This window comes from Ambystoma mexicanum, chromosome 6q (genome assembly GCF_040938575.1).
Source record: "Ambystoma mexicanum isolate Mex_15411 chromosome 6q, UKY_AmexF1_1, whole genome shotgun sequence".
Classification (NCBI taxonomy): domain Eukaryota; kingdom Metazoa; phylum Chordata; class Amphibia; order Caudata; family Ambystomatidae; genus Ambystoma; species Ambystoma mexicanum.
This window is the reverse complement of record NC_090937.1, coordinates 664,136,240-664,163,688: the sequence shown is the minus strand read 5'-3', so window position 1 is coordinate 664,163,688 and position 27,449 is coordinate 664,136,240. Positions and strand designations below refer to the sequence as shown.

At 47.3% G+C, this 27,449-nt stretch overlaps 1 protein-coding gene across 2 annotated transcripts in view; it reads left to right on the top strand.

Annotated features, from left to right (window-relative positions):
- EXOSC9 (exosome component 9) overlaps positions 1–27,449 on the top strand; it is a 1,088,118-nt gene that overhangs the window by 981,533 nt on the left and 79,136 nt on the right. For both annotated transcript variants that reach the window (XM_069631163.1, XM_069631164.1), the window contains one exon: positions 26,073–26,151. In XM_069631163.1, the coding sequence (XP_069487264.1) occupies positions 26,073–26,151 (79 nt within the window). The remainder of the gene's footprint in view (positions 1–26,072; positions 26,152–27,449) is intronic.

Here is a 27,449-nt window from a genome sequence, read left to right as displayed (position 1 = left end):
TTGACTCTGCGATTCTCCCACGAACGCTTTCTGACCATTCCCCCATCACGCTAACCCTTGAATGGACTGCACTGACTACTGCACAACCAATATAGCGCATGCCCCTGTCCTGCTTGGCCGACCCAATACTCCTCGAGAGATTACACAACAAGTCCACGTAATTCTTTCAAAGAAATAATGCGACAGTGCAACACCATAGCATAATCTGGGAGGCCTACAAGGTATGGATCAGGGGGGAAATCATATCCATGGCCTCTGGTGCTCTACCGGAAACAGGACGGGACCTAGATGCTTTGGAAGCTGATCTTAAAAAAGTTAGAGGATGAATATGGTAATACTCACGATCGGGCCCTACTGGGTTGCATAAAAGGGAACATTCTGAGGTTCAGAGAACACGCTGATAGAGGGGTCCACCTGCTCTACCACCCTGTGCGGGAGAGAAGATACGGTGAGACAGACTGGGTTGCCAACTGGCGAACACGGTCAAAAGTGAATTGGGATCACACCATATCACAGGGATCATCGATGCATTGGGACACATCCTGAATACCCCAGAAGCTGTTAACTCGGAATTTTATGGGCTCTATACATCTCTATATTCCAACTCTGGCAATTGCTCGCCCGTGGAGCTTGAATCGTATTTGGATGAAATACCCTTAACAATGCTCCCTGACGAGGCCCGCCTGGCAATCAACCAACCTATGACCGTAGAAGAAATCCCTGAATCCATTAAATCACTCCCCTCAGGTAAGTCCCCCGGCCTTGACGGGTTGGGGATTGAACTGTATAAGGAATTGAGCTCAGTCCCTGTCCCCAATCTGCTTAAGACATTGGAAGAATCACTACAAACCGGTACTCTTCCCCCCTTCAATGCCAGAGGCATTGATTACTGTATTGTTAAATCGCAATGGACCCTCCTCGGACATGAGTTCCTACAGGCCTTTGTCCTTAATTAATTCTGATACTAAGGTACTTGCTCAATCGTTAGCCACTAGACTTCTTTCGTACATGTCGGATCTGGTTCATCCTGACCAGTCAAGGTTTATCCCTGGGCGGACAACTGCATTTAAAATACAAAGGCTCTTTGGTATCATTTTGCAGCTTAACCCTGAGGCACAGGCTGTAGCAGCCTCCTTAGATGCTGAGAAGGCGATAGACTCGGTCTCCTGGCAATTCCTGTTTTCAGTTCTTCGTCACATGGGACTGGGCAAATTCTTCATACAATGTGTTTGTCTCCTAATATTCATCCCCGATGGCCAGGGTCAGAACTGGGTCTACAGTATCTGCCATGTTCTTGCTTGAACATGGCACTCGACGGGTGCCCACTGTCCCAACTTCTTTGCCCTCAGCATAGAGCCCCTTGCATGTATTATGCGCCTTCAACATATACACTGTGGCCTGCACATGACTGGCCCTACACATATTATCTAGCTCTATGCAGAGGACTCATTACTCTACATTAAAAACCCGGCCACGAAACCTGCCCCGATTCTAGAAGAGGTCTGTGGATTTGCCACATTCTCAGGGTACCACATTAACGAGGCTAAATCGGAGCTGTTTCCTTTAAATGAGACCACTATCCACCCTGATGACCTTCAGGGCTTCAGATGGGTGCAGGACAGCTTAAAATATCTGGGCATTGTGATAACACGGCAACACCACACTTTACTACTTGAAAACCATGGTAAATGCATGCACACGCTCACGGATAAAATTAAACTATGGGCTAGGCTCCCGATCTCGCTATATGGTAGACTATCCCTCCTAAAAATGACCATTGTCCCCAAACTTTTGTATTACTTTGTCAATATCCCGTTATGGCCGGGGCACATATTCTTCGATAAGCTTAGGTCAATGGTAATTGGGTTTGTTTGGGGGCGCTGATACCCCACGCATGAAATGGGTGGCCATGACAAAGCCATATGATCAGGGCGGACTTCAGGCTCCGACTTCGAACTGTATTATGAGGTTGCGCAAGCACATTTTGCTGGGCACTGGTACACTCCACACGGTTGACCAATACACACAGGCCTTGAGAGATACACCGCATCCCCATCTGACCTGCACACAATAGTCCTAGCCAACCGCCACCCTGACATCTGCACGTTTGACCCGGTCCACACGACAGCCAACGTCTGGTCCAGACTCTTTAAAAGACTGCAGGTCACCGAACCATACTCCGGCTCTATCCCTCTATGATGCTGCCCGGGGCACCCCCCAACATACGATAAAACTATTCCAGAAGGGTGGGATCCGACTGGCGTGATGACATTACACAATCTGTTCCCGGATGGTACTTTTGTAACTCTCCCAGTCTTTTTCCGAGAAACTGGGCACCGGCCCAACTAGTACACTACAATACTATAGGATGAGAGCGACTGTCAGAGCAAAATGGTTGTCGTTCCCTAAGGAACCTGACATGTGTCAACCTGTTGATGCAGTGTCTACAATCGGTTATGCCAGGGGACTGCTCTCTAGATTGTACAAGAAATGTCAGGGCACACAATCGCAACCTAGCAAGGCCAGAGGAAAATAGGAGGTGGACCTGGGCACCCCATTTGATGACAAACGGTGGACACGGTGGTGCTGCCTCACCAAGGAGGTATCCTTGAATGCAAGACACAGGCTCATTCAATTTAAAGTTCTCAACAGACTGCATTACACTCCAGTGGAAATTGCCAGATTTGCCCCTTCGGCTAATGCCAGTTGTATTAAATGTAATTCTGATGTCGCAGACGCTCAGCACATGTACTGGGGTTGCCCCCAGATTGCCCAGTTCTGGGATGAGGTTGCTGACGTACTGTATGAATGCATAGGAGTCCCCACGTCTTTAACTTTACCCAAATACTTATTCTGGGATATTGGCAAGGTCTCGGTCAAAAAGAGACAACTGTTCAATATTGGCTGCTTGCTAGCCAAAAAGTGTATATTGCTTAAATGGAAGTCCAAAGCTGCTCTGTCCATTACTATGTGGTTACATGAAATGACATAGGCTAATGGTGTGAAGTGGCATATATATCATTGGTCACATCGAGTTGTAGACCGAAAAACATTTGGGAGCCGTTTCGTAAATACCTGCGTATAAATAGAACTGTGTAGTTTATACTCACTGACCACATTTGAATTAACTGTGATAACTACAGGATGCTAACGCATGTGGGTGCCTCCAACACGTACTGCTGCATGAATAGTATCCAATTTTAAAACTGTATTTGTGGATGTATGTCTCTCGCTGTGCTGTAAATAAAGTTTAAAAAAGAAAATAAACGCCTAATCTAAACCTAAATCTAAGATGGGAGCAAGCTACGACCATCAAATTAAAATAAGGCAGTCCTAATGGCGTCTTGTCAAAGAAAGGGCCTATACTAAGAAGAAACCTATTGCCAATCCTTACCCTAAATACAAAGAGTGTGGGATAGGTTTTACATGAATTAAAGAAGTTTTCACAAATAATAAGTCTGGATGCGGTAATCGTGGTCTCATTTCCCCTCATTTTGAGCATGGAATAAGGCGGGACTTTGGACCACAGCACACCCTTGAGCTTTCATAGCACGAGACGACAGTTCCATTCTCGGCTATCAGGACCGTCGATGGCCAAGTCTCTTTCTCTGCAAAAAGTCTCTTGCCTTCAAGGACCTGATGTATTCAAAGTAACAACAAAAAGTTTCTTTAGAAAACGTACATCAGGTGATGCTTTTTCACCCTGTGCCCCCTCTGCCGGGCCGCAGACCTCTCTTGAATATCCCCCTCCCTCCGTAGGGTTCACTGTGGCTTCTATTTAAAACAGTATCTTGGTCACCCCAGACAAGAGTAGATCCTTGACCCTATTAATTTCAAAACCGGGGAGGGACCCCTTAGATTGTGCTAATTATCGATCCATAGCATTGTTGAACTTGGACGCTAGGCTCTACGCTAAGATTGTGGCAACTGGATTAGGGAAGGCCCTCCCTCGAATTATACATCCCGACCAAACTGAGTTTATCACAGGTGGAAATACCCAGGATAATGTGAGACGGGCCTTAAACATCATAGAGCTAGGCACCCGAACGTGAAAGGGGCCCCTAGGGGTCCCTTGTGCTATGAAAACAAGGCAATAACCATACACGAAAAGATGCGCCAGACACGAGGTTCAAATTCCCAATGCTAGGGTTTATTGCAAGCAAAAGATAGTATAAATTGGCCAATTCTGATCTCACGCCCCGCGACGTGAGTTTCCTAGACCTCGAGGGACGCAAGAGAGCGAATTACGTACATCAGTTACATATATACAAAATGCATATCATACAGTCAGCAAAGTCATGTTCGACACCCCTCTTTATTAAGTTCCTTTGAACTCGGGATGACGATGGACATATCCGACGAGTATGACGATTATAATATTTTCGATGTCTATTCTAGTAACAATGTGCAATTAAAAAGTGCAGAGGCATCTTTTAGTTGTTGAACAGAACACGGTGGTTCTGTTCTTGGAAGCAAGCTGCACACGGGGGAAGAGCCACATTCCAAGCTTTGCTATGTATGAGGTACTATTCGTGTCCTGGGAGCCGACACGTTCTAAAGGGTTTTGCGAAGGGGGGCTATAAGAAAAGCATAATTCAAGCCTTTAGCTGTACTATTCTGACATATTCTACCATCGTACGAGACTGGCTGGCAGCTGTGAAGTGATTAAATTCCCTGCAGCTCCCTCCCAAGGCTACAGAGAGGGAGCGTGGGCATTCCTCTCTGGGCTACTCATGAGGAGTTTCAACAAACTCTTCAGTCCCGCGACCTTGTCCTTTCATATTCAGACAACAATGTTAACAGTTGAGCAGAGTCCGCAGAATCCGCAAGAATTGTAAGCTGCAAAGCAGTTTTTAGACAGAAAGCAATGAGCAATGGTCAACAAGCAAAATGACGATTCTTGCTACATTTAAAATGGCCGCTCGTTGGTCAAGCATAGCAGTTTATATTTCTATAATTCGGTGCATAAGACGGTTGGCCCATGGCCATCAAGTTACGTCCATCATTCAAATGAAAGGTATTAATTTTTCCAGATAGACAAACGGGGTCAGCGCTTCTCTTTGGCGGCGTTAGACGCCAGGAGAGCGTTTGACAGCCTGGATTGGAGATATCTGAAGTTGGTACTAGAGAAGTTTGGGTGTGGCCCACATTTTAGTAATATGGTATTAGCAAACTTCTGGATCCTGTCGATGAATCTTTTGGTCAACGGGCTAAGCTCTGGACAGATCAGGATAGAGAGAAGCACTAGACAGGGCTGCCCCCTATCCCCGTTAATATTTGCCATGGCAATGGAGCCATTTGCAGCCCAAATTAGACAAGATAGAGACATTGAGGGGGTGAAATGCGGGAAACCAAACATAAAATAGCACTATACCCAGATGATCTGATGCTTTTCATATCAAATACCCGGGACACACTGCTAAGGGTAATGCAGCAACTGCAAGAGTTTGCAGGGGTCGCAGGGTTCCACATAAACTATGGGAAATCAAAGGCCCTGAATATAACAGAAGAACAAGGAGAGATCTCGGAACTAGAAAGGTCACTCCCACTATCCTGTGAAAAAGAATCCCTAGAATACCTGGGTGTCCGCTTAACTGGGAAAATGAGTGATCTATACGAGGTAAACATTAAACCCCTATGGAAACGACTGCCAGAAGACCTGCGTAGGTGGGATAACCCGGAGCTGTCTTGGTTTGCCCGAATAACGGCTGTGAAAATGACTCTACTCCCCCGTATGCTGTACGTCGTCAGCTCCCTCCCAGTAAGGATCCTGCCCCGAGTCTCTAAAACTCTGCAGGTAGCTATTTCCGCCTTTGTGTGGAAAGGCCCAGAATTCAGAAGAAAGTTATGACGTGACCCCCACTTCTCGGAGGCCTAGGATTACCAGGCATACAGGGATACATCCTGGCGGCACATATAACACTGATGCTATACTGGGCGGTGCAAGACACCAACCTGGGTTGGGTCCAAATAGAGCAGGCGGTCACTACGCGCCCGCTAAAAACACTACGCACCCTTCCCCCACACAAACGTCAGGTAAGGGGAAAACTGCTAGAAGACACTAGTGTGGCGCTCAATATTTGGGACGATGAGTTAAGAAAGCGGAAAATCCAACGCGGGCTGGTTCCACACTCCCCAATAGCGTACAACCCTGAATTTACCCCGAGACTTCAGGTAAAATTCTGGGAAGGTTGGGTAGCTGCCGAAACTCTTATCTTGGCTGACATGTTCCGGGATGGAGAGCCACTCTCCTTTGAGCAATGCAAACAAAAATGTCATATTGGGGAAAATGAAAGATACATATATACCCAGTTAAGACATTGGATTACACACCCGTCTGTCAAAAGAGCCACTAATAGACCCCTGATCGGCCTCAAATTAACATTCAGGAGGGTTCAACTAGGAGAGGAATCTCAAGGCTTTACAAACTACTGGACAGGGCCCTCCCAGAAGATGTCCTGCAGTACAAAACGAGTTGGGAAAAGGACCAAGGGTATATTATTACGGTGGAGGAATGGGGGAGGATATGGGCAAGAGCTTATAAAAGCTCTAGATGCACGCAATTAAAGAATCGGCCTACAAGGTTTATCAATGGTATATGCCCCCCACCAGACTGCATAAGATAAACTCTAAATACTCCCCACTTTGCTGGAGTGAATGTGGGGGAAAAGGGGACTTTTATCACATGTGATGGACTTGCCCTTAAGCAGAGATATTCTGGAAAGAGGTCCTGGGACACATAAATGCATTGACAGGAATCACGGTGCCATACGACCTGAAAGTCGTCTTGCTGGGAGCGGTAGCTGAAAACATATATGCGGCAAGGGGACACAAGGCCACGCTAATCATGCTCCTGCTCTCGGCTGCAAGACTGACTCTGGCCCAGGGATGGAAAACTGTACAGGGCCCAATTATAGCGTGGTGGTGTATTAAAATATGGGGAATTTTGGCAATGGAGAAGATCTGTGCACTGCAAGCTGGGAAATACCTCACATTTCTGGCAATTTGGGAACCCTTCCGAGAGATGGTAAAAGATAAAGAGCCTCACTACTACAGACCCAGGATACTTAGAAATGTGGACACCTACTAAAATATCAAATAACCTTGACCTAGATGGACAAAGATACCAGGCAGACCTCAACAATGAACAAACTCGGAACCAAATAAGTTGGGGAAAGATGGGGGGGGCGACCTTGGGATGGGGAGTTTGAAAAGTTAAAACCCGTGGAGCCAGCAGAGACACTTCATGGGACTCCAAAGGGATTGTAAGTTAAAGTTGAAAGATAACTGTTCATGAATATTTGTAAATGCTTGTTCTCTGCATGAATCTGGGGAATAAATAAAGCATGTTAAAACAAATAAAAACAGTATCTTGGTTGCAGTCACGTCCTGTTAGGGTGATGGCTTCTCACCCCTGGATCCCACTCTTCCGGGTGCAGATCCTTTTCAACTGGTTTGCATCCCTCTGTCGGGTTCACTATGGCATCTCCTTTTGCGATATTCACGAATCCTAAATGTCTTAAACAGTTCACTGTGGACGACCCTCTGCCGGGTTCACTCTTGTCAACACACTGTTCTTTCCAGTTTCTTATGACGTGGGATTCCCTTAACTTTATGATCATCTGCCGGTCAAAGACTTTTGACTGTACAGAGGATTTTACTAGACACGCGTATGACAACTTTGCCCTTCTTCTGGCCTGTCCCAAGGTCTTCTGGTAACAGTAGTTTCTATGATCGGTAATCGCCCAGAGTTTCTCGAGTAAACATCTACCTGGTGCCTGGCTTATCTACAGCTGGCTTTCCCCTTTTACATTAACAATTCTTTGTACTTTCTCCAATCAGCCGTTTGCTACTTTTCTTCAAAACAGTTTGGTTTCTTTATTGATTCTCCTCTCGAGTCACCAGCTGTGATTAACCACTTGGCTTTCTTCGTATCGGGAGTCAATTTTGGTACCACGGTAGCAGGCATCTCCTCTGTCCTGCTCCATGTACCGTTAACATCTGCTGCAACACACTTGGGCATTGTTCTGCTGCAACACACTTGGGCTATTGTTTGCGGTCTTACGATTCCTTCTGCAGAGATTTTGCGGGCCTGGGTTGGAAAGAGCAAGGTCGCTTCTCTCCTTGCCAGCCTTTTGGGTCCTGCCGCCTTTCTTCTCCTTTTCAACTGCTGTGTCTGGATAGCTGTGCCATCATGCGGTCTGCCTTGCTCGTATTGTGCTCCACGTGGGGAAGGGAAAGGGCCGTCGGGTGTGTGTGTGTGATTCGGGTTAATTGCCTGTCTCTACCTGACCCTTGTGTTGGGACATGTCAGGTAGATGGATTTGGTGTTTGTCGGTCGTCTTTCGTGGTGTGCAAAAGCGTTTGTGTTGGAAAAGGGCAGCATGGTTAGAGGGTTTGAATATTCTACGGGGTAGGATGGGGAAAAGGTATTATAAGAAGGGTGAGATTGACAAGGTTTGTGAGACAGACATGAATGACCAGGATTGTTATCAAAGGAACTGGGGGATTGTGGCAACAGTAGTGTTTAATCCAAGTAGACTGGGTGTTCGGGTTTAAGATCTTAGGGGATTGGTTCTGTACGTATGGGTCAATGGCTCTGGGCAGGAGATTTTTAATGGGAGAAGGCGAGATGGATTAATTATAGCCTATAAAGGCTGCCTCTCCTTCCTTGGCATATTACCACGTATCACCTGGGGTATTTGCCCGAGCGTGCCCCTCCAGGTGATCCTCTCTCTTGTCCACCCCCAGGATTGGGGTCCCCGAGCTTTGGTCCTTTCCAGGCCACCTGAATAAGGGATTCTCGAGGTCGGCTTGGGAGAACACTCTCCGGTTTCTCACAGGAAGTATCAGAGACTTTCGAGAATGCCATGTTCTTTGCTCCTCGCAGGCGCGACCACTCTAACCCCTCTCCTTATTCTCTGGCACCTTTTCCTCTTCGGTTCCTCTTTCACTCTGCCCTTTCCCACTTTATTGTGCTTCCTGCACACCTTCTTTTCCTGTCATGCACACATGCACTTTTTTCCACCTTTCTGGCCCTCTTGCACACTTCTCTTTATTTTTCTCTGTGCTCTCTTGCACCATCAGTTTTTCTATGTGATCTCTTGCACCTTCATTTGCCCTTTAACGTGCCTCTTGCACACTCTGTAGTTCTTTCGGGTCGCTTGTACCCTCCCTTGACTGTTCGTTTTCCTTCTGACTAGCTCTTTTCTTTCAGGTATCACTCGCACCCACTCTTGGCTATTTCCACACCGCCAGCTCACTGTATTGTCTTTCATTACTACAGCGCCTCTTCTGTCATTCTGCTTTTCTTTCTTTCCTCACTTTGCAGCTTTCACTTGCTTTGCTTTTACCTTTCTCTTGCTTCGCTTTGCTTTCTTTCACCACTTTTCAGCTGTCACTTGCTTTTGTTCCGCTTTCGCTCACCGGGCTCTTCTCTCAATGCTTCTGCTCCTGCTCCAGCCACCCGCACGCTACTGAGTTTCTTTCCGTCTCATGAAACTCACCAAAAGTAGCACAGTTCCAGCAAGCAGGTCAAATGGGTTTGGGTCCAGGTGAGCGTCTCACCACCTGCCCTTCAGTCACCCTTGGCACTGGCACACGCACCAAGGGAACAAGCATTTTTCTGAACAACGCTGGCAGTATACAAGCTGCCTCGTTCTGGCTGCCTGGCGACACGGCTCCCTAGCCACGCTGCAGCCCCTCACAAACACTGGGCCAGCATCTCGGCACACCGTTCCCCTCTGGATCCCTCTTCCTGCAGCCCCCTATTCCTTGGCTTCTCTGGTCCAGTCAGCATGCCCAGCTCACTCTGAGTCTGGCAGAACCACCCTTTTTATACTGCATGTGAGAGTCAATTGGAGTCAGGTGTGCACAGTTGGGGAAAAGTGCCTGACCTTGCCTGACTCACTTTGTATCCCCATGTTGTTCCTATGGGTAATCTTCAATTGTTCTTGCCCAGTACATGTTGGAAATGGGGAGGGTGAGACTGGGTGTGAGTGGAAATACCCCATTAAGACTGAGGGGAGAGTGGGTTGGTGTATCATTGGGGAAGGGGGATACAATGTCTCGCCCTTGGGTATTCTCCTCCCAATCCCCCGTGATGCTCCATTTAGGTGATCCTCCCTCTCTTGTCCACCCCCAGGGTCGGGATTCAAAAGTGATGGCCCTTCCTTAGCCACCTGATTGGAAGATCCTGGGGGAATAGGTGGGAGAATAACGTTTGGTTTCTCACACAGTGTATTGGACATTTGTCAAGCAGTTGCCTGGGCTTCTATGCACACATTTGCTAAGCATTACTGCCTGCATTCCTTGTCCGGTCAGGACACTCCTTGATGCTGTCCGGTCCTCAAGAGTTCCTTGCTGTAGGTGGTGGTTTCTCACTCTTCCTCCAGGTTTCTCTACTGCTCCGACAATCTCTCTAGAATGAGGAATCAGTGTGAGGAAGGAATCCATCAGAAGAACACATTCCTTGCCTCTTAGTGATGTTCTTTCTGATGGATACATTCTTCCCCCCACAGATTCCTTGCCGCCATACCAACCTGCCCCTCTTGGCGAATAGCTCATACCCCTCCTGCTGGTCTGCAGCCCTATAGCTGTCGAGTGCTGGGGGAAAAGGCGGAATTTAGGTATTCGGGGCACAGCATATACATTTCCACTGATGTCATGTCCAACACCATGAGCACTTAACAGTACCAGGGGTTTTGTACGATCGGACCGAAAAAAAGGTCCGACCGTACAAAACGACCGAAAAATGCTACCACCAAAGGTTCGAACACCAAAAGTTCGAACCTTTGGTGGTAGCATTGCAGGTATTGGCGGCTGAACATAAAAAAGACTGCAGGGGTGTCCCCCGCAGCACCCCGCTCACTATACTGTGTGGCATAGTGAGCGGGGTGTTGCGGGAGACACCCCCGCAAAAACATTTTCTTTTTTTTTAAACGGGGTTTGCAGGGGAAACCCCTGCAGCCCCCCGTAGTATGTAAGTGTATTCGCATGAGAAAGCTGCAAACTTTTGGTAGTTCTCACCTTTCTCATGTGAACATTCCGGCCGTGGCAAAATCCGCCGCGGTCGGCTCACTTAGAATCATACCAGGTGGATCCTCTTGGTGGCTGCAAGAGTTTGAGGACTGCTGACACAGGGAGGAGATACATATAGGATGAGGAATCTGTGGCAGGAAGGACTAATCAATCAGAAAGAAAATTAGCTAGATGTAAGTAATTTACGTTTTCTGCAGCTTACCCTCACCAAGCCTGTATGACGGGCCTTGGGAACGTCCGTCCAGTGAGCACTTGTTTTCTGCTGCAGTTTAGCTGTGAGTTCTTTGAGGAAAAGGCTTGAATTCATGTCGAAGGAGTAAGCATCTAATTTGTGAAAGGTTTCAAGCTGTCAGACTTGGGTAAAAGAAGTGCATTTCAGTTCTGATATGAAGATCGCTTCCTACTCCATTATAGAGCCTTTGTCCCCTCCTTTTAGGGGAGCCAGCCCAACACACAAGTTATTATCTCTCATGTAGGGAAAGCTTCTGCCTCTCAGAATGTAGTTTGTCGGGTACCAGAGGATCTAGTCAAACCTGTTAAGTTTACAAAGGAGACATGGTAGCCACCATGGTCGGACTGGGCCATAAAGTTATCTCGGGCACCAATGAAAAAGTGGCCCACAGTAGCAAATGGCTGTTCATTCTTTTTGTAACACTGTTTGAATAGTACTCAAGGGTGAGGTTTTTGATCAAATTTGATGCAAATTGTGCATTTTGAAGAATATTTATTCAGCAGCACTGGTCAAAACTACTAGCCGCCTAGTGAAGTAACTCATCAAACTGACCCACATTGGCCAAAAAGTGGCCCACTTTGGCTCAACAAACTGTCCCACACCAGAATTTTGCATTTTCAGTTCGGCCATGGGCCTATTTTCCTATAGGCCAGTCTGAGCCTAGTAGCCACAGCTTTGACAGTCACCTAGGGTAAGGGCTTCTTGGAGTTGTTCACTCCAGTGGATTCTGCACAGTTGGGAGTTTCCCCCTCCCACAGTATTGGTCCAAACAATTTGCCACAAGGTGTTCCCCAGCCTCACATGAGGTGAACCTGCCCTTATCCAAAACTGGCATTAAGAAGGTTAGTAATGCTTAAAAAAATCAGAACCTTTCCCCAAAGCTGCCTTCCACCCCAATTTCTAAATTCTTAATGTAAAAAGGTACAAAGAAGGAATGGAGTGAGAGAAGCAGAAAAACGGAGAGAAAACTCTTTGCCACTGGTACAGATCGGCTACTTGCCCCAGTGTCCTGTAAAGCTCACTTCAATTCATGAATCCTCAATACCAAGGAGCAAATTGTCTTTTGCCTCAGACAATTGAGGACCAGGAATGTGCTAATTCACAAGTACTTTGTTTTTTTCCCTACCGATCTTCTCATCTGCAAATGTGGAGGTTCTTTCCGCATCAAATCCAAATACAACACCTTGTTTTTAGAACCCATTAATTATGTGCCAGTATGTGGGCACTAAGACCATCCATTTTGAGTGTGTACTTTCAACCCCCACACGTTTACCATTAAGACATGGTAAGAATCGTATATACATACCTGGCGTTCCCTCTGGCAGTGTAATGCGGCCAGTGTTATGCCATGTTACAACTTGCAATACGTTTGCAGAATGTCTCCTACAAAAGGCAGTAAAGGAGTTGGTCTTTTGCCTCCCAAAATGCAAGGACTTAATCAAGATAGGAGAATCCCCAACTTGAACCCAGTATCGGGGGCTAAGTATACACAACTCAAAAAAATGAATCACTTGGGAAACAATATAATAGAAATATAAGACTATAAAAAAGTGCCTAAATATAGGTCAATGTATATTATATGTAGCTACTCAAACATGGAGTTCTAGATGCAGTCGGTGTACATAAACAGCTGGCTTAGTTTAATGAAAGTGTCTAAAAACATGCACATTTCATATTCGTAGGCTAGATAGCGCCAACTTCATGTCAAATACATGTATCTTCACCAATATGTGCATTTTTATACCACCAACGGGTACAATACATGTAAAGAGCCAGATGAAAATCAGGCTTTTTGCAAACAATAAGTCAGTTCAGAAACAGTTCATACTTGTGTAAAATGTAGCGTAATTAGAAACAAACTTGTTTTGTCTATGCCCACTGTGTATGGCCGTCTTCATCAGAGCCATTCATTGTTGTACACGCTCATAGTAATTGAGAGTGTCTGTAAATGCTCCTAGGTCCCTCAGCCTCGAAAAAGCATCTGCAGTGTGACAGTTAGAATGGTAAGCACATTTTGAGGGGATTGGGTCCTCCGACGTATTCCAGATCCATGACAGTAATCACCACAGCTGTGCTGCTTCGGAAAATCTTTCTCCGTCCTGCATCGATGATGTCGATACGCTGTCCTCGAGGGCCTCCGTCGAGCCGACGTCACCGGATGTTATAAGTAGGATGCACGACGCCCGTAGCCTCAGTTCCGTTTTTTCCGCGAACGTGTTCGCTTCAGAGATCTCGGCGCGCCTCGGTTCTACTGAATCCTGTTCTTTCGGTTCTTCGAACCTGTTCGTTTGTGTGTTGAAAATGTCGTCTTCGGCTTCTTCCACCCCGCGGTCGGGTTTTAAGAAGTGTCGGGTGTGCGGGTCCGAGGACCACGATACGGATGACTGTGTCGACTGCCAGTTGCTTACATTGAAGGCTTTGTGGGAGCGTAAGAGGAAGCTGTCAGTGGGTAAGGTGGCCAAGCCCCGAGAAGTCGTGATCCACTGGACTTTCGATGGACGATTCGAGTGGCGACTCTCTGCATCGTCGTCGTTAGTCCGGGGTGTCTCGGTTCGGGAGTTGGTCTCGCCATTCCTCTGCCTGTTCGAGACACTCACGGAAGCGCTGTCACAGGTCGCCTTCCCCGTCCTCATCCAAGGACTCCACCCGTCGGCGGGTTGCTTGTCCATACAAGCATTCCTCTCCTGAGGAATGGGATTCCTTCTGAAAGGAGATGATGGCGATTTTTCAATCGCAGGGCTCCGGTCCGTCCGCGCCGTCGAAGGACGCCGGCTGTGATCGTGCTAGTGACACCACTTGTACGCCTTCGGGCTTGAGCGGTCGTCGCGACCACCGGGCACCTTCGAGGTCCCAGTCGGACAAGGATGGTCGCTCTAGACATGCCCGTTCCAGGTCCCGGTCCTCAACGCCATCGTGAGCCTGTGAAGTCTTCGAGGAAGACATCGACGCCATCAGCATTCAGGCTGTCGAAGGACACGCTCAGGGCTCCGCCCTCGAGGTCTGTGTCGACGCCATCGAAGTTGACGGCGCCTTGCTCGACGTTGACGTCGACACCCTCGAAAGCCTTTCGAGTTTACTTTGTCAGAGGTACCCTGTGGCATGGTGGAACGCCCCCGAAAGGCTCTGGCCAAGGCTAAGAATGTCTTTGTCCCTTTTTATGTGCCCTCATTTCAACCTCTGGATTATATTTCTGAGGGCGATGAGGGATCTGAGGACGGTTTGGTGCCTGAGGAGGTGCCTGACAAGATTTTGTCTGGTCACAGCCAGATTGAGGACCTGCGTCAGTCACTGCACGACGCCAGTGGTCTGAACACCTCTCTGGAGCTGGAGTTCTGTCAGCCTGAGCCTGGCACCCATGCCGAGTCCTCGTTCCGGTGCCTTATGTCGAGGGTCACAGAATACTTGGGGTGGTCTGCGCCACCTGTGGATTTTCTGCAGAATGACCTGACGGACATCCTCGACCAAGTTCCTCCAACTGACCCGGTACTGCCATTCCATATGGCTTTGCAAAGAAGGGTGGCTGCAGCTTGAACTGCTCCGGAGAGTCTCCCGGCAGTGAGCAAGTCTTTGCCACGAAAATACCACCCAGCCAGCAGTGACCCCTGCTACTTGACCACGCACCCCACTCCGGAGAGTTTGGTAGTGCAGGCGGCCACGGCCCCAGCAAAGCAGGCGTTGTACCCTACCATCCCTCCTGATAGGGACGACAAGTGTTTTGATGGCTGGGCGAAGAAAGTGTTTTCTTCAGGGGGTATGGCTTTACAGGCAGCCAACTCCGTGTGTGCCTTGTCACGTTTCACGCACACTCTGTGGAACTGTATTTCCTTGGCGGCTGAACATATTCCCGAAGGGGAGGAACGGGATGGTTTTCTTGCTATTGTACAGGGTGGGAAGGATGCCATGTGTGAGACCGTTCAGTCGGGTTTGGACATGACAGATTGTGTCAGCCGGTCCATGGCAGCGAGCACCGTAATACGCAGGTTTGCGTGGTTGTGGAAGTTGGGGGTTTGCTCCTGATGTGCAGGCCCAGCTCCTCAACATGCCCTTTGATGGTGAACACCTTTTTGGCAGCAAGGCTGACGAGAGCCTTGAGAGGTTGCAGACCTCCAAAGCTGCAGCGAAGTCGTTGGGCGCTGCAGTTCGCAAACCTCCGACTTTTCGTCCTAGGGGAGAGCAATGGAGGGGAGGTTCCTTTCGTTGTTAGTCAACCTTTAGTAAATCGAGAGGAGCTGCAAGTGAAAGGGGCCACCGTAGGAGTGCCAGAGGTGGAAAACAGGGTACTCGAGGTTCCAAGGCCGCTCAGGCTGTTGCCTCTTTGCCCTCAGGCACTGCCGCAGCCGCTTCAGCTCAGTCATGAGGCCATGTCCCATGGTTCGCCGGTTTGGGGAAGGCTGGCGCAGCATCTTGTAGAGTGGCGAGCCATTACTTCAGATGTGTGGGTTCTCGAGATCATAGCCCACGGCTACTGTCTTCCTTTCCGGCAGAGGCCTCAAGACAATCCACCGGGGAATCTCTCTTTGAAGAGTCCGGATCCGCTCCTTGCACAGGAAATTCAATCCCTGCTGGAGAAAGGCGCCATAGAACTGGGGACTGTAGCGGAGAGGAACAAGGGATGGTATGCCCCTTATTTTTTGATTTCGAAGAAAGACGGGGGATTGAGACCCATCATGGACTTGCGCGGTTTGAACAAGCTCCTCAGGAGGGACAAGTTCAAGATGGTTACTCTTTCTCAAGTCCTCCAGGCCCTTCAACTTCAGGACTGGTTGGTGTCTCTCAACCACAAGGATGCTTATTTTCATGTGCCAATCCATCCAAGGCACAAGAAGTACCTGAGGTTCGCGGTTGGCGACTCGCACTTTCAGTTTTGGGTCCTGCCTTTCCTCCACCCCGAGGGTCTTCACCAAGCTCATGGTGGTGATGGCAGCGTATCTCAGGAAAGGGGGGATTCACGTCTACCCCTACCTGGACGATTGGTTGATCAGGGTGCGCTCTACTGAGCAAGTCCTGGACCATCCGTCTGTCACCTGCCACTCCCTTCACAAGCTGGGTTTCTCCCTCAACTTAAAAAAGTCCCATTTGACACCAACCAGCGGCTCCAGTACATCGGAGCAGTGCTCGACACATCCCTGGAGCAGTGTTTTCCTCCCCAGGTGAGGGCTCTTCACATTCAGCAGATGGTGCACAAGTTTCAACATTCCCAGAGTCTCCCGGCGTTCGAGTTCTTGAGGTTTGCCCGGCCTCATGGCATCCTGCATTTTTCTGGTGCCGAAGGCCAGGTTGCGGATGAAATCTCTGCAGTGGGCCCTCAGGATGCAGTGGTCGCAATCCTCTGGCAGGATGTCGGACCCCGTTCAGGTGCCGCCCTGGGTTGCCCAGGACCTTCTGTGGTGGGCCGTCGAAGGCAATCTGATGAAGGGGGCTCCGTTTTGGCTACCCTGGCCGGAGGTGACGATCGCGACGGACGCTTCCCTCACGGGATGGGGAGCTCATGCCAACGAGTTGACAGTCAGCGGTCGTTGGTCTCTGTCAGAGTCCAGACTCAATATCAATCTGTTGGAGCTGAGGGCCTTCAGGCTTGCCCTGAAGGCTTTTCTGCCGACTGTGCGAGGAAAGAATGTCCTGATTCTGACGGACAACACAGTGGCCATGCACTGCCTCAACAAAAGGGGGGGCAGGGCCACTTCCTCGGTTCAGGGAGGCGATGCAGCTCTGGTTCTGGGCCATCCAGCAGGAAGTTTCGATTCAGCAGTTCATCTGGCCGGAGACGAAAATGAGACGGTGGGCGCTCTGAGCGGGCAGAGCGCAATCTCTCACGAATGGGAGCTGGCTCAGGAGATTCTTCTGGAGATCTCCGCCCTTTGGGGGACCCCTCAGGTGGATCTCTTCGCCTCCAGTGTCAACCGGAAGTGCAAAAGGTTCTGCTTGCGGGAATTTCCTCCAAAAGGAGCCTTAGGAGATGCGTTCGTGGTGGAGTGGTCCTTCCCACTGCTGTACGCATTTCCTCCAGTCCCCGTCATCCCGTAAGTGCTACGGAGGTTCAGTTCCCGGATGATCCTCATTGCTCCGGCTTGGGCTCGGAGGACGTGGTACCCGGACCTTCTCGTCCATCTGCCCTCCACGTCGTCTTCCCCACCGAGAAAACCTCCTCTCACGGGAGGGGGGGTCAGGTTCTCCATCCCGAGGTCAGATCCCTCATCCTTCACGCTTGGCTTCTGAAAGGTTGAGGTATAAGGCTTTGGACCTCCCTGAAGACGTGATGGAGGTGTTGCTTTCGGCGAGACGGCCGGCAACTAAGTCCCTGTACCATTGCCGTTGGAGAAAGTTCTGCGACTGGTGCAGGGTTAATAATGTGGATCCTTTTTCATGTGACATTCCTGTGGTTCTGTCTTTTTTGCTTTTGTTGGCACAAAGGGGCCTGCAATTGGGTACTGTTAAAGGTTACCTGGCGGTGCTGTCTATATTTAAGCGCTCGTCTGAGGAGTGTTCTTATTTCAAAATTCCTTTAATTTCTCAGTTTCTCAAAGGATTTACTAATGTGTTTCCACCATCACCTTTCCAGGTGCCTGGTTGGGATTTGAACCTTGTTCGGAAATTCCTAAGGGGTGCTCTGTTTGAGCCTTTACATTCTTGTCCTTTGAGGCTGTTAACCCTTAAAACTGTGTTTTTAGTTGCGGTCACTTCCTCTCACAGAGTGAGTGAGTTGCAGACACTTTCAGTTAAGCCACCCTTCACTGTGTTTCATAAGGACAGGGTTTTCCTTAGAGTTTGTCCTTCCTTTCTTCCGAAGGTGGTGTCGGAATTTCATTTGAGCAAGAAGGTTATTCTTCCGGCATTTTATTCTCCTCCACATCCTGGTAAGGAAGCGGAGAGGCTCCATAGGTTGGATCCTAGGAGAGCTTTAAGTTTGTACGTTTCTCGCATGTCCCGGGTCAGAGTGGACGATCAGCTCTTTATTGGTTACGCTGGAAGGCGCTTGGGACAAGCTGTGACTAAGCAGACTTTGGGCCTCATTACACAGAAGGCGGTAAGGGTTAACGGTCACCAGTAATGGTACCGGTGACCGTTAACCCTTACCGCCTGATTACGAGGTCCCTTTGCGGGTTGGTACTTTAACGCCTGCTTTTTTTGCGGTACCGTAATTAGCACCTATGGGGCAAAAATGGGAATGGGGAAGGGCAATGGGGGGAAGGGGGAATTACCGCCCCGCCAACCTTGGAACAGGGCGGTAATTCCCCTTTCCTCCAAGGCGGTGCCGGTATTTTATCTGCATGGACCCAAGGTGCTAATAGCACCTTGGTCCACCGCCTACCGTGTAATGAGGACCTTTGTCTAGATGAATGGCGGGTAAGGACCCTCCGGTAGGGTTACGGGCTCATTCTACTAGGGGTATGGCTGCCTCTACTGCCCCGCAGAGGGGTGTTCCTATTCGTGACATCTGTGATGCAGCCACTTGGGCTTCGGTCCATACTTTTGTACGTCACTACTCCCTCGATTCTATCCATGGGCAGGATCTGGCCTTTGGCAAGGCGGTCCTTTACTGTGCGATTTGATTGGGCATTCTAAATTTCTATATTCTAAATTCTTTTTCCTCCTCCATACGTTGGTACTGCTTTGGGAGTCTGTCATAGTTATGGAATACGTCAGAGGACCCAATCCCCTCGAAGAACAATTTACTCTCTTACCTGGTAACGTTCTTTCGATGGGATGGTCCGACGACGTATTCCATATCGCTCCCTCCCTACCTGCCCCGCTACAGAATTTCTTATGCGATTGCAGCTTACGTTTCCGCAAGGCTTTCTGTGGTCATACTGGCAGTGGTTTGGTGCCACACGTTCTGGGGAAAAAACTAGAACTGAGGCTACGGGCGTCGTGCGTCCAACTTATAACATCCGGTGACGTCGGCTCGACGGAGGCCCTCGAGGACAGCGTATCGACGTCATCGACGCAGGATGCAGACGCCGAAAGATTTTCCGAAGCAGCACAGCTGTGGTGATTGTGGTCATAGATATGGAATACGTTGTCGGACCATCCCATCGAAAGAACGTTACCAGGTAAAAGAGTAACTTGTTCTTTAGCTCCGTGTTGCAGAAAAACAGTCGTCACTAATTCACCAATCAGTTCACAAAATAGCTAGAATGGTAAGCACATACAGCCTCATCACGAGTTTGATGGTAACGCTTAAATGCGGCATTAGCGCTATTACCGCTGCATTTAAGGGTCCGCCAAATCATGGGTTTGGCTGAATTTACCCCCAGCTCTAAGCTGGGGTTAAATGCGCCCGGATAAATGACCATTTTCGGGTGCAATTAGCGTGCACTTATTGCGCCGAAAATTCCCTATTGGGTCCAGGACCCAATAGGTAATTACCATTATCGCCAAACCCGTGATCTTGGCTAATAGCGCCAGAGAGTTTGGTGGCAACGCTATTAGCCCGGGCGGTATCCCGGCGGTAATACCGCCCAACTCGTGATGATGCCCATAGTAATTTCCTAGGACCAGTGATGTCACTCTTTCTGTGAAGTCAGCACAAAATCACTGCTCAGTTTGCAGACTGGCAGTCCCAAAATGCAAGGAGGCTTCTCTACCCCAGCTCCGAATTTACAAAGATTTGATAGATACTTCCTCAAGGACTGTTTGCTCGTGGTATAGATAAGAGACACCTAGATTGCCAGTTATTCCTTGCACCAAGAGATCCAGGAATATGTCCTTGGGCTTCCTTTCAATTGAAAGACTCCATTCGCTCCTATAACAGACAGCCTTACAGAAGTGCAGGTCTAGGGTAGTGGCTGGCAAATATCTCCTTTCAATTTGTGCGTTACAGTGGTTCACAGCTTTTCTTACTGGTCGCCAACAACATGTTCAGGTTGGTGGCTTCCTCTCAGATATTCTTCTCCAGTGCTGTGGTGTACCGCAGGGATCGGCACTTTCTCCACTTCTTTTTAATATCTATCTTCGTGCTCTTATGAATATCTTAGAGAAATATCATCTCAGATTTCATTGATATGCTGACGACACCCAGCTATATATAAGGCTTGATGATTTCGAGGAAGCCCTTGCCCTGGTTAGCAGTTGTTTGGAAGAAATTGGTTTGTGGATGGAAAAGAATTGGCTGCAGCTTAACCCCAAAAAAAACGAGGTGATCATGTTTGGTCCTAAGCATCTCCTTGCAGGAAATAAATGTCCTCCTTCACCCCAGTTTCTGGGTACCAGCCTTAAGTATTCCACTAAAATAAAGAATCTCGGCTGTATTTGGCAGGGTGACCTGGGATGTAATGCCCAGGTCTCAGCCAAAGTCTAATCAGTTTTTTATAACATTTGCCTTTTTGCGTCAAGCACTACCCTATATACCTACTACTGATCGTGCTGTGGTTGTTGGGGCCCTAGTCAACTCCAATTTAGACTATTATAATGGACTTTTGGATGGAGCACCAACCAATCAGATTCAACGCTTCCAAAAGGCACAAAATGCAGGTGTTAGACTGGTCTTTGATGTAGCCAAAAACACCCATATTTCTGGTCTCCGCCGATCATTGCACTGTTTGCCAGTGGAGGATCGGATTAAATTCAAAGTTGGGTGCTTGATCTACAAATGTCTGACTGGGCTGGCACCGGCCTACTTAATCAATAAATTGAAGCAATACCGACTAACTTGAGCCCTGAGATCTGAAGATCAACTTTGTCTTGTTATTCCGAGGACAAATTGCAGATCGAGAGGAGATCGCTGTTTTTCAGTTGTCGGACCTAGACTATAGACCAGTCTTCTGTTGAGCTTAAGACCGGCAACTTCCCTGTTAAAATTTAGAGCAGGCTTAAAGACTTACCTATTAAAGTAAGCTCGATGATTGCCAGCTTTGTTTCAAGTTCTGTGCTACCTGTCTCTATCATGATTTTGTTCTCTCCCCATCATATGTTATCATCTGCGCCAGGATACGATTAAGTTCGTTGTGCGCATGTTACAAATTCCTCAAAATTCAAATTTGAAATCCTCCAGAAAGGTCACGAAATCCGCTCTCCCCAGCTTTTAAGAAATACAAAAGGATGCAGGGACCAAACATCCACAATTCCTGCAGTTTGACGATCTCGGAGATTTTTCCTAAACTTGGAGTCGTCATCAAATGCAATTCAGTAGCCACAGAATATCTCTGAAGGAGGGAAATACATTTCTACCCTTAGCTGGGCAATTGGCTTGTACAAAGTCTCCCAGCAAGAGTCATGCATGACTGTGTAATGTACATTCCATTTCTTAGTGCTGTATACATGCAGAAGGCAGTTGTGCAGCTATTTTCTGACAGTGGACTCTGTCCATGTCTAGAAGTGCTACAACACTAACCCAAGGTTTTAAAATAAGGGCAATCGGATCGGGCCATGGGTTTATGGGATTTTTCGTGTTGGTACTGCGTCATAGATTGTGCAGTGCTAGTCCTTTTACATCTGTTTAATGGCTAATACAGTAGTCCTATTTCTGTCCTAAAGGATGTATGTAGGGCTGTTATTTCATCACCATTCATCTGGTTAGAGTCAGGGTAATGTGGAGGTTTGTTGTTGTATTTTATATGTATTCAATTTATTTGATCTTTTTCCAAGAAAGGATCCGCAGAGTGCTTTACACACAACAATTATTCAGTGTTCAAACTTAACATTCGATGAGCAGGAGCTAAAACCAGCTCCTGGGTGTCAGTCATCACCCAGTATGCAGGAGCTACTGCTGGGGGACCGGGAGCGAGTACTCAGTGCATCGCAAATCTAACTTCCATTATGAGATGCCCACTTTTTGACCATTATCAATGATTCATTACCTTTAAATGTGTAATAGATGTGTCCTACTTCTTTATTATCATTCTCAAATACTCAAATGTAATGGCATGTATGCATGTTTGTAAGGCATCAGTTGGGTTGGGGAGCCAAAGGTAGCTCCTGGTAGATGTTACTTTCAAGCTAACCAGACGCTCCTAGGCTAGAAGCAGGAGCTAAATAGCTCCCAGCTCCTCTCAATTTCGAACCCTGATTACTGAAGCAGAAGCATCTAAACGTGAGGTGCTCTGAATAGAAAATTATCGGGTGGGTGGTTGTGGGGAGAGGTGGTGTTGTGGGGTGGCCGCAAGGGTGTGGTCGGGTTAAGACCGGGAAAAAACTACAGTTGTCTTTGAAAGAAACCTGTAATTGAGACCATTTTAGATGGCACACTAATCAGTTTCCTTTTACATATTTCACATCATATTTTTAAAAGTTGAGGCACACAGAGAGAGTGGTGTGCAAGAAATCCCACAATATGTTGTTCAAATGCTGAAGATGGGATTAGAAAAGAAGTCTCAAGTTTCCACGGTCAACTATTTAACTGCTAGATCAGTTTAATCCTACTTCGCTCGTGAGGGTTTATGGAAGCCCTGTCAGTTCTATCTTCCTTTAAGTGGAGTAAGATAGGTATAGGTATAGGTATGAACCTAAAAGGGGACACAACCCCCGGAGCAGCATCCTGGCACTGACTGCATGAGTCAAAGACCAGAAGGGAATATTAGCAAAGGAAGGGAGAAGTTTTCAAAAAACAACAGAATATAATGATAATAATTTGTTATTTATATAGCATTAACGCCTAAGCGCTGTACATAAAACATATTTACATACATCATCGTCATCCCAACCGAAGTTGGTACTCGTTTTACGACCTCGGAAGGATGAAAGGCTGTTTTGGCCTTGTTGGGATTTGAACCTGCGACCTTGTTAGGCAAGATTCTATGCAGTACCCTTTGGGTGCACTACAATAACCTTGACCTCCTGGCAATAGGGACCCAACCTTTGGTATAAGTCTGGAATACACAGGTTGGTAGTGTGGTCGAGCAGCCAGGCTTATCTGAAGAAGGGTCAATGTGAGCAGTAATGTTGTGACAGAGTTTCACAATACAGTTATCCAAATAAACACTTACACTCAAGTTTTATTGCTAAAACAATTATTAATTTATTTCACAGTCAGTTATATAAATAAACCTTCTTCAGAAAGGGAGCAAAACATGTAACACTTAAATACACTTCAAAACACACTCTTAGTTTCTTTAAATCATTTGACACCCATTGGGGATGGCACGCAGACGCATCCTACAACCTCAGGTGACTTAAATAGCTAGGACACTGTGGACTTGATTCATCACTGGTACATTTAGAGCAATACTGAGATAGGTGTAAAAGATAGAATAGAGGAATAAAAGAAAAGTTAGCAAATAACTCATAAACAGGCAAGTACTTTTAAACACCTTCCAAAGCACAAAGTCAGAGGTAAAGAGGAGTCTCTCGGGGAGCCAGGACAGCCAATGTTAATTGCACAATGTCAAGGGCAGCTGAAGATCTTTGCAGGTAGGTAAAAAGTCTTGCACAATGTTTTTGAAAATGTTTGTAGAAAATAGAACACTTGAAGGGCCACGAGCTGAGAGGCTTGTGAGGGGGAAAAGCTTTAGCAACTCTGCAAGGCAACCAAGACAGGTCTCAACGGAGAGCAAGTAAGTTCTACACAACAAGAAGTAAGTTCTCTTAGACTTTGCAGTACCTCTGGTTAGAAGAAATGGTTCCAGCTGGCTTCTGTTCCTGTACAGCTCTGTAGATCCTGTTGTTCCTGAGCCGCAGTCGGGGGGACAAGAGGGAGGGCGTCTGGGGACTCCTGCTTTGCAATGGGGCAGCAATGGGCATACTTCGATTCGGCAGTTCTTCTGTGTTTCAGCTTCTCGCGACTGACAGCAAATAGCAACACTGCAGTTCTCGGATACCACTTCAGACATTCCTCGTATCTGGGGTCCAGCACTCTGTTGAGGTGGCTCAGGCTTGGTCAGTCCTGCATCAGGGAAGTCCGTAGTATCTTCCTAACGCTCGGGTCTGACTTAAAAGCAACGCACACAATCTGATGTTCCTCTCCCTGGCTCTTCGGTTCCAGCAGCAGTGGGAATACAACCAGCTTCGAGAGGCTGTCCAGACGGGCTAACTTTGGAGTTGATTGGTCCCACCAACACAAAGGTAGAAGTCGTCCCTGCAGGGCTTCTCTAGTCGAGGTGAATTCGGAGCTTCAGCAAGCAGCAGGGCTTCACCGGGCAAACCAACGGTCCAGGAGTTGCAGCAGGTGTCTCTTCCAAGTTCTTCTTCGGATTCCTTCGTCCAGTGATCGACTCTGCCTTCCAGCCAAAAAGCCTCACCTTTTATGCAAGTTTCTCCCATTCATTCCAGCCTAGCTGTCAATCGCACTGCAGGGTGGCTATCCTTGCTAGACAGCCAGCTGGCCAATCACCTTTGGGTGCATTCCTGTAACCAAGGGGATTAAGCACAGGGAGTTTTGGGCACCTCCCTCACTTCCTGCCCCTGCCACACATACTGGAGCTAGAGGCGGGCTTCACTTGTGAATCCTGCCAAAGACAAAACTAACAAAGAGACCAAACATGGTTTGGCACACAGAGTAAATCTCAAGAAGGACCTTCCTGACAAGAAATGCCGAAAGAAGACGACCAGGGCCATTTTGACAAAATGGCCACCCATGGGTGCCTTACCGTGGCTGCGAACGCAGCCCGCAGTAAAAACACACAATGGTAGTAAAAAGTAAACCACTGCCACCAGCCATTAATTGTAGAAAGGGTAACATAAAAAAGTTACATGAGAAACTAGACAAAGTGGATTCTAAGTAACCTCTCCAGCACCCTATTGTAAGATAGTGTGTGCTGGGTCTAGAAAGTTACAAAATGTAAGTAAAGTCAATTTCACTTCACTGCTCTTGGAAACAGTAGTTTCACCAAGAGAAAGTATGTAAACCTTTGGGAAATCTAAGACTTCCCTGTGCCACTGCACTGAAGGTGCTGTGTAACACAATGTAAAGATGATGCCTATGGAGTTAAATCACATTCAAATTGCATGAGAGATAAAAAGTCCTAAAGTCCAGCAAAAGAGCTGGGCGGCTCTAAGGTAGAAGGGATTTAGCACATTTCTGAGAATTCTCCCTAACAGACCTGAAGGTCAAAACTAGAAAACAGCAGCAAGTGCTCACTCTGCAGAGCTATCTTACCAGCAATATTATAGGGTAACTAGCTTGCTGTGCTAGCCCTTAATTCCTGTGTTAGTATGTTTGCACAGCCTCCCTAACTTTAAAGTAGCCTCAGAGCTTTGTCTACAGGTGACCGGGTCTGGGAGCAGGGGGGTAAGGGAGTCAGGAGATGGGAGTAGTACATGAGTGAAGGGGAGAACAAGTAAAGGGGAAGTTAAGGGCTCTAAAGAGGAGGAACTGGGGTGGATCTATCAGCTCTCCTGACTTCTTTACACTGATTATAGAGCGAGGAAGCAACTTTCCTTGGCCAACTCTTTTTCACAACAAAATTGCATAAAAACAGCTGTATAAAACTGCTGCTGTGTTATACCCATATGCCTCAACCAAACACAAATCTTTTATTCCATTATTCTTTTATTAAAGTTTGGGTGAAATTCATTTTTGTGTGGCGTTTTCTGACATTTGTGCTGTTTTAAAGCAGTACATTTTAGTGAAGCTGAAACACGTTTCAGTATAGAAATAACCTCCCTTTGTATTCTGAACTAATTTTGCTTGTTTTGAGAGACTACGATTTCCAACTTTCTAATGTATGTACGCAAAGGTTTATTGCATTTGAACATTTACAAGTGCCCCATTACAGTAATGCACAATTTTGCTTCCTCACCATTGTAAACTCACTTAGGCATAATTGTTAAAATATTGCAGGATCATTCTACCGGTACTCTGGCCCTACAGAGCTTTGCATGCAATTCAGGTTTAGGAGTTAAATGTTTTCATTTTTCTGTCACTTAGTTGAGCTGATTGTGCTGTCTGAAAGCGAGGAGGAAGAAGTTGTTGTTTTGGAACCAGAGGGAGCAGGACATAAATCTAGGTAAGTTAAAACAAATATCGGAGTGCCGTCTTGCTACAGCAAGACTCGCAATTGATGCTAGAAACACTATCCAAAAAAGATGTGGGCATGTTCTGGTCTCTAATTAATGGTCAAGCCTTGTCAGTATGTACTGCCCAGTTAAATGCAGTATACGAGCTATCCTGGGTAAAGTTATTTTCGAACTTGTATAACTTGGGTAACGTAAAATCTCTAAATCTCGCTGATGAATCCAACAACGTGATGGGTCAAGATCTGCTCATTAATATCAACGCCAATAGGGTGTATGACTTAATAATTCTATCTAAACCCTCGTGAGCTGTGAGGCCCAATGGCCCGTTGAATGCCATTCTACAAAATGACCCGAGAAACTGGGCAAATGCCTTGTGCTTCCCATTTCAGAGTGTTGTCCGTACCAAAATGTACCCTGAAATGTGGCAAATCACCTTCATTGGCCCTATTTTCAAGAAAGGTCTAAGGTCTGACCCCGTGAACTACAGACCAATCTTGTTGTTGGCTGCAGATAGTAAGATTTTTTCATCTATCCCACTTCAACATTTGGAAAGATGGGCTGCTGATACGTGCTGGTAATCTAAATTTCAAACTGGCTTCCGCAAGGCACATTCTACATCCTTAAATGGCCTTGTGATTAGGTCTATTCACTACGGATGCTTGCACGTATATAGCCTCCATCGTTCTATCATCATCCTTTGATCGTGTCGACCGTGCTAGACTTTGGGGGAAGTTGAAAAGCTGGCGCATTCAAAGTGGCTTATTGGATCTCATTATAGGTCTGCATGAAAATTCATCTATCATGGTGAGGTTGAACAAAGATGGGGCTATGTCCCGCCGTATTTGGACCCTTTCTGGTCTTTTACAGGGTTGTATCTTAGCTGCATGTCTGTTCAACCTCTATGTGTCTGGTGTGAGCGACTATTTGAGTTTGGCTGCGTTAGTAGAACCCTGGGTAGGTGCCCTGAAAGTATTTTAAGTCTTTTTCCCCGTATGTGAGTGATAATGGTCTTAAGATTAACCTAAAGAAAACCAACATTTTAGCCATATCAAGAAGTGAAAGAAGGAGGACCCAGGTGTGGTCTTGGGAGAATACAGTGATTCGCTCTGCTCCCTGCATGACATATCTCAGCTTTATGATATCGGATTCACCAGGTTATAGTAATGGGAGACATATGTTAAATCAAAAGGCAACTATGCTGCTTTCACAAGCCTTGGTGCTAAACCGCAAATTTGGGTCTTTTTCTATCATGCCAGCCTTGAAATGTTATGTAGGCAAGGTGATTCCC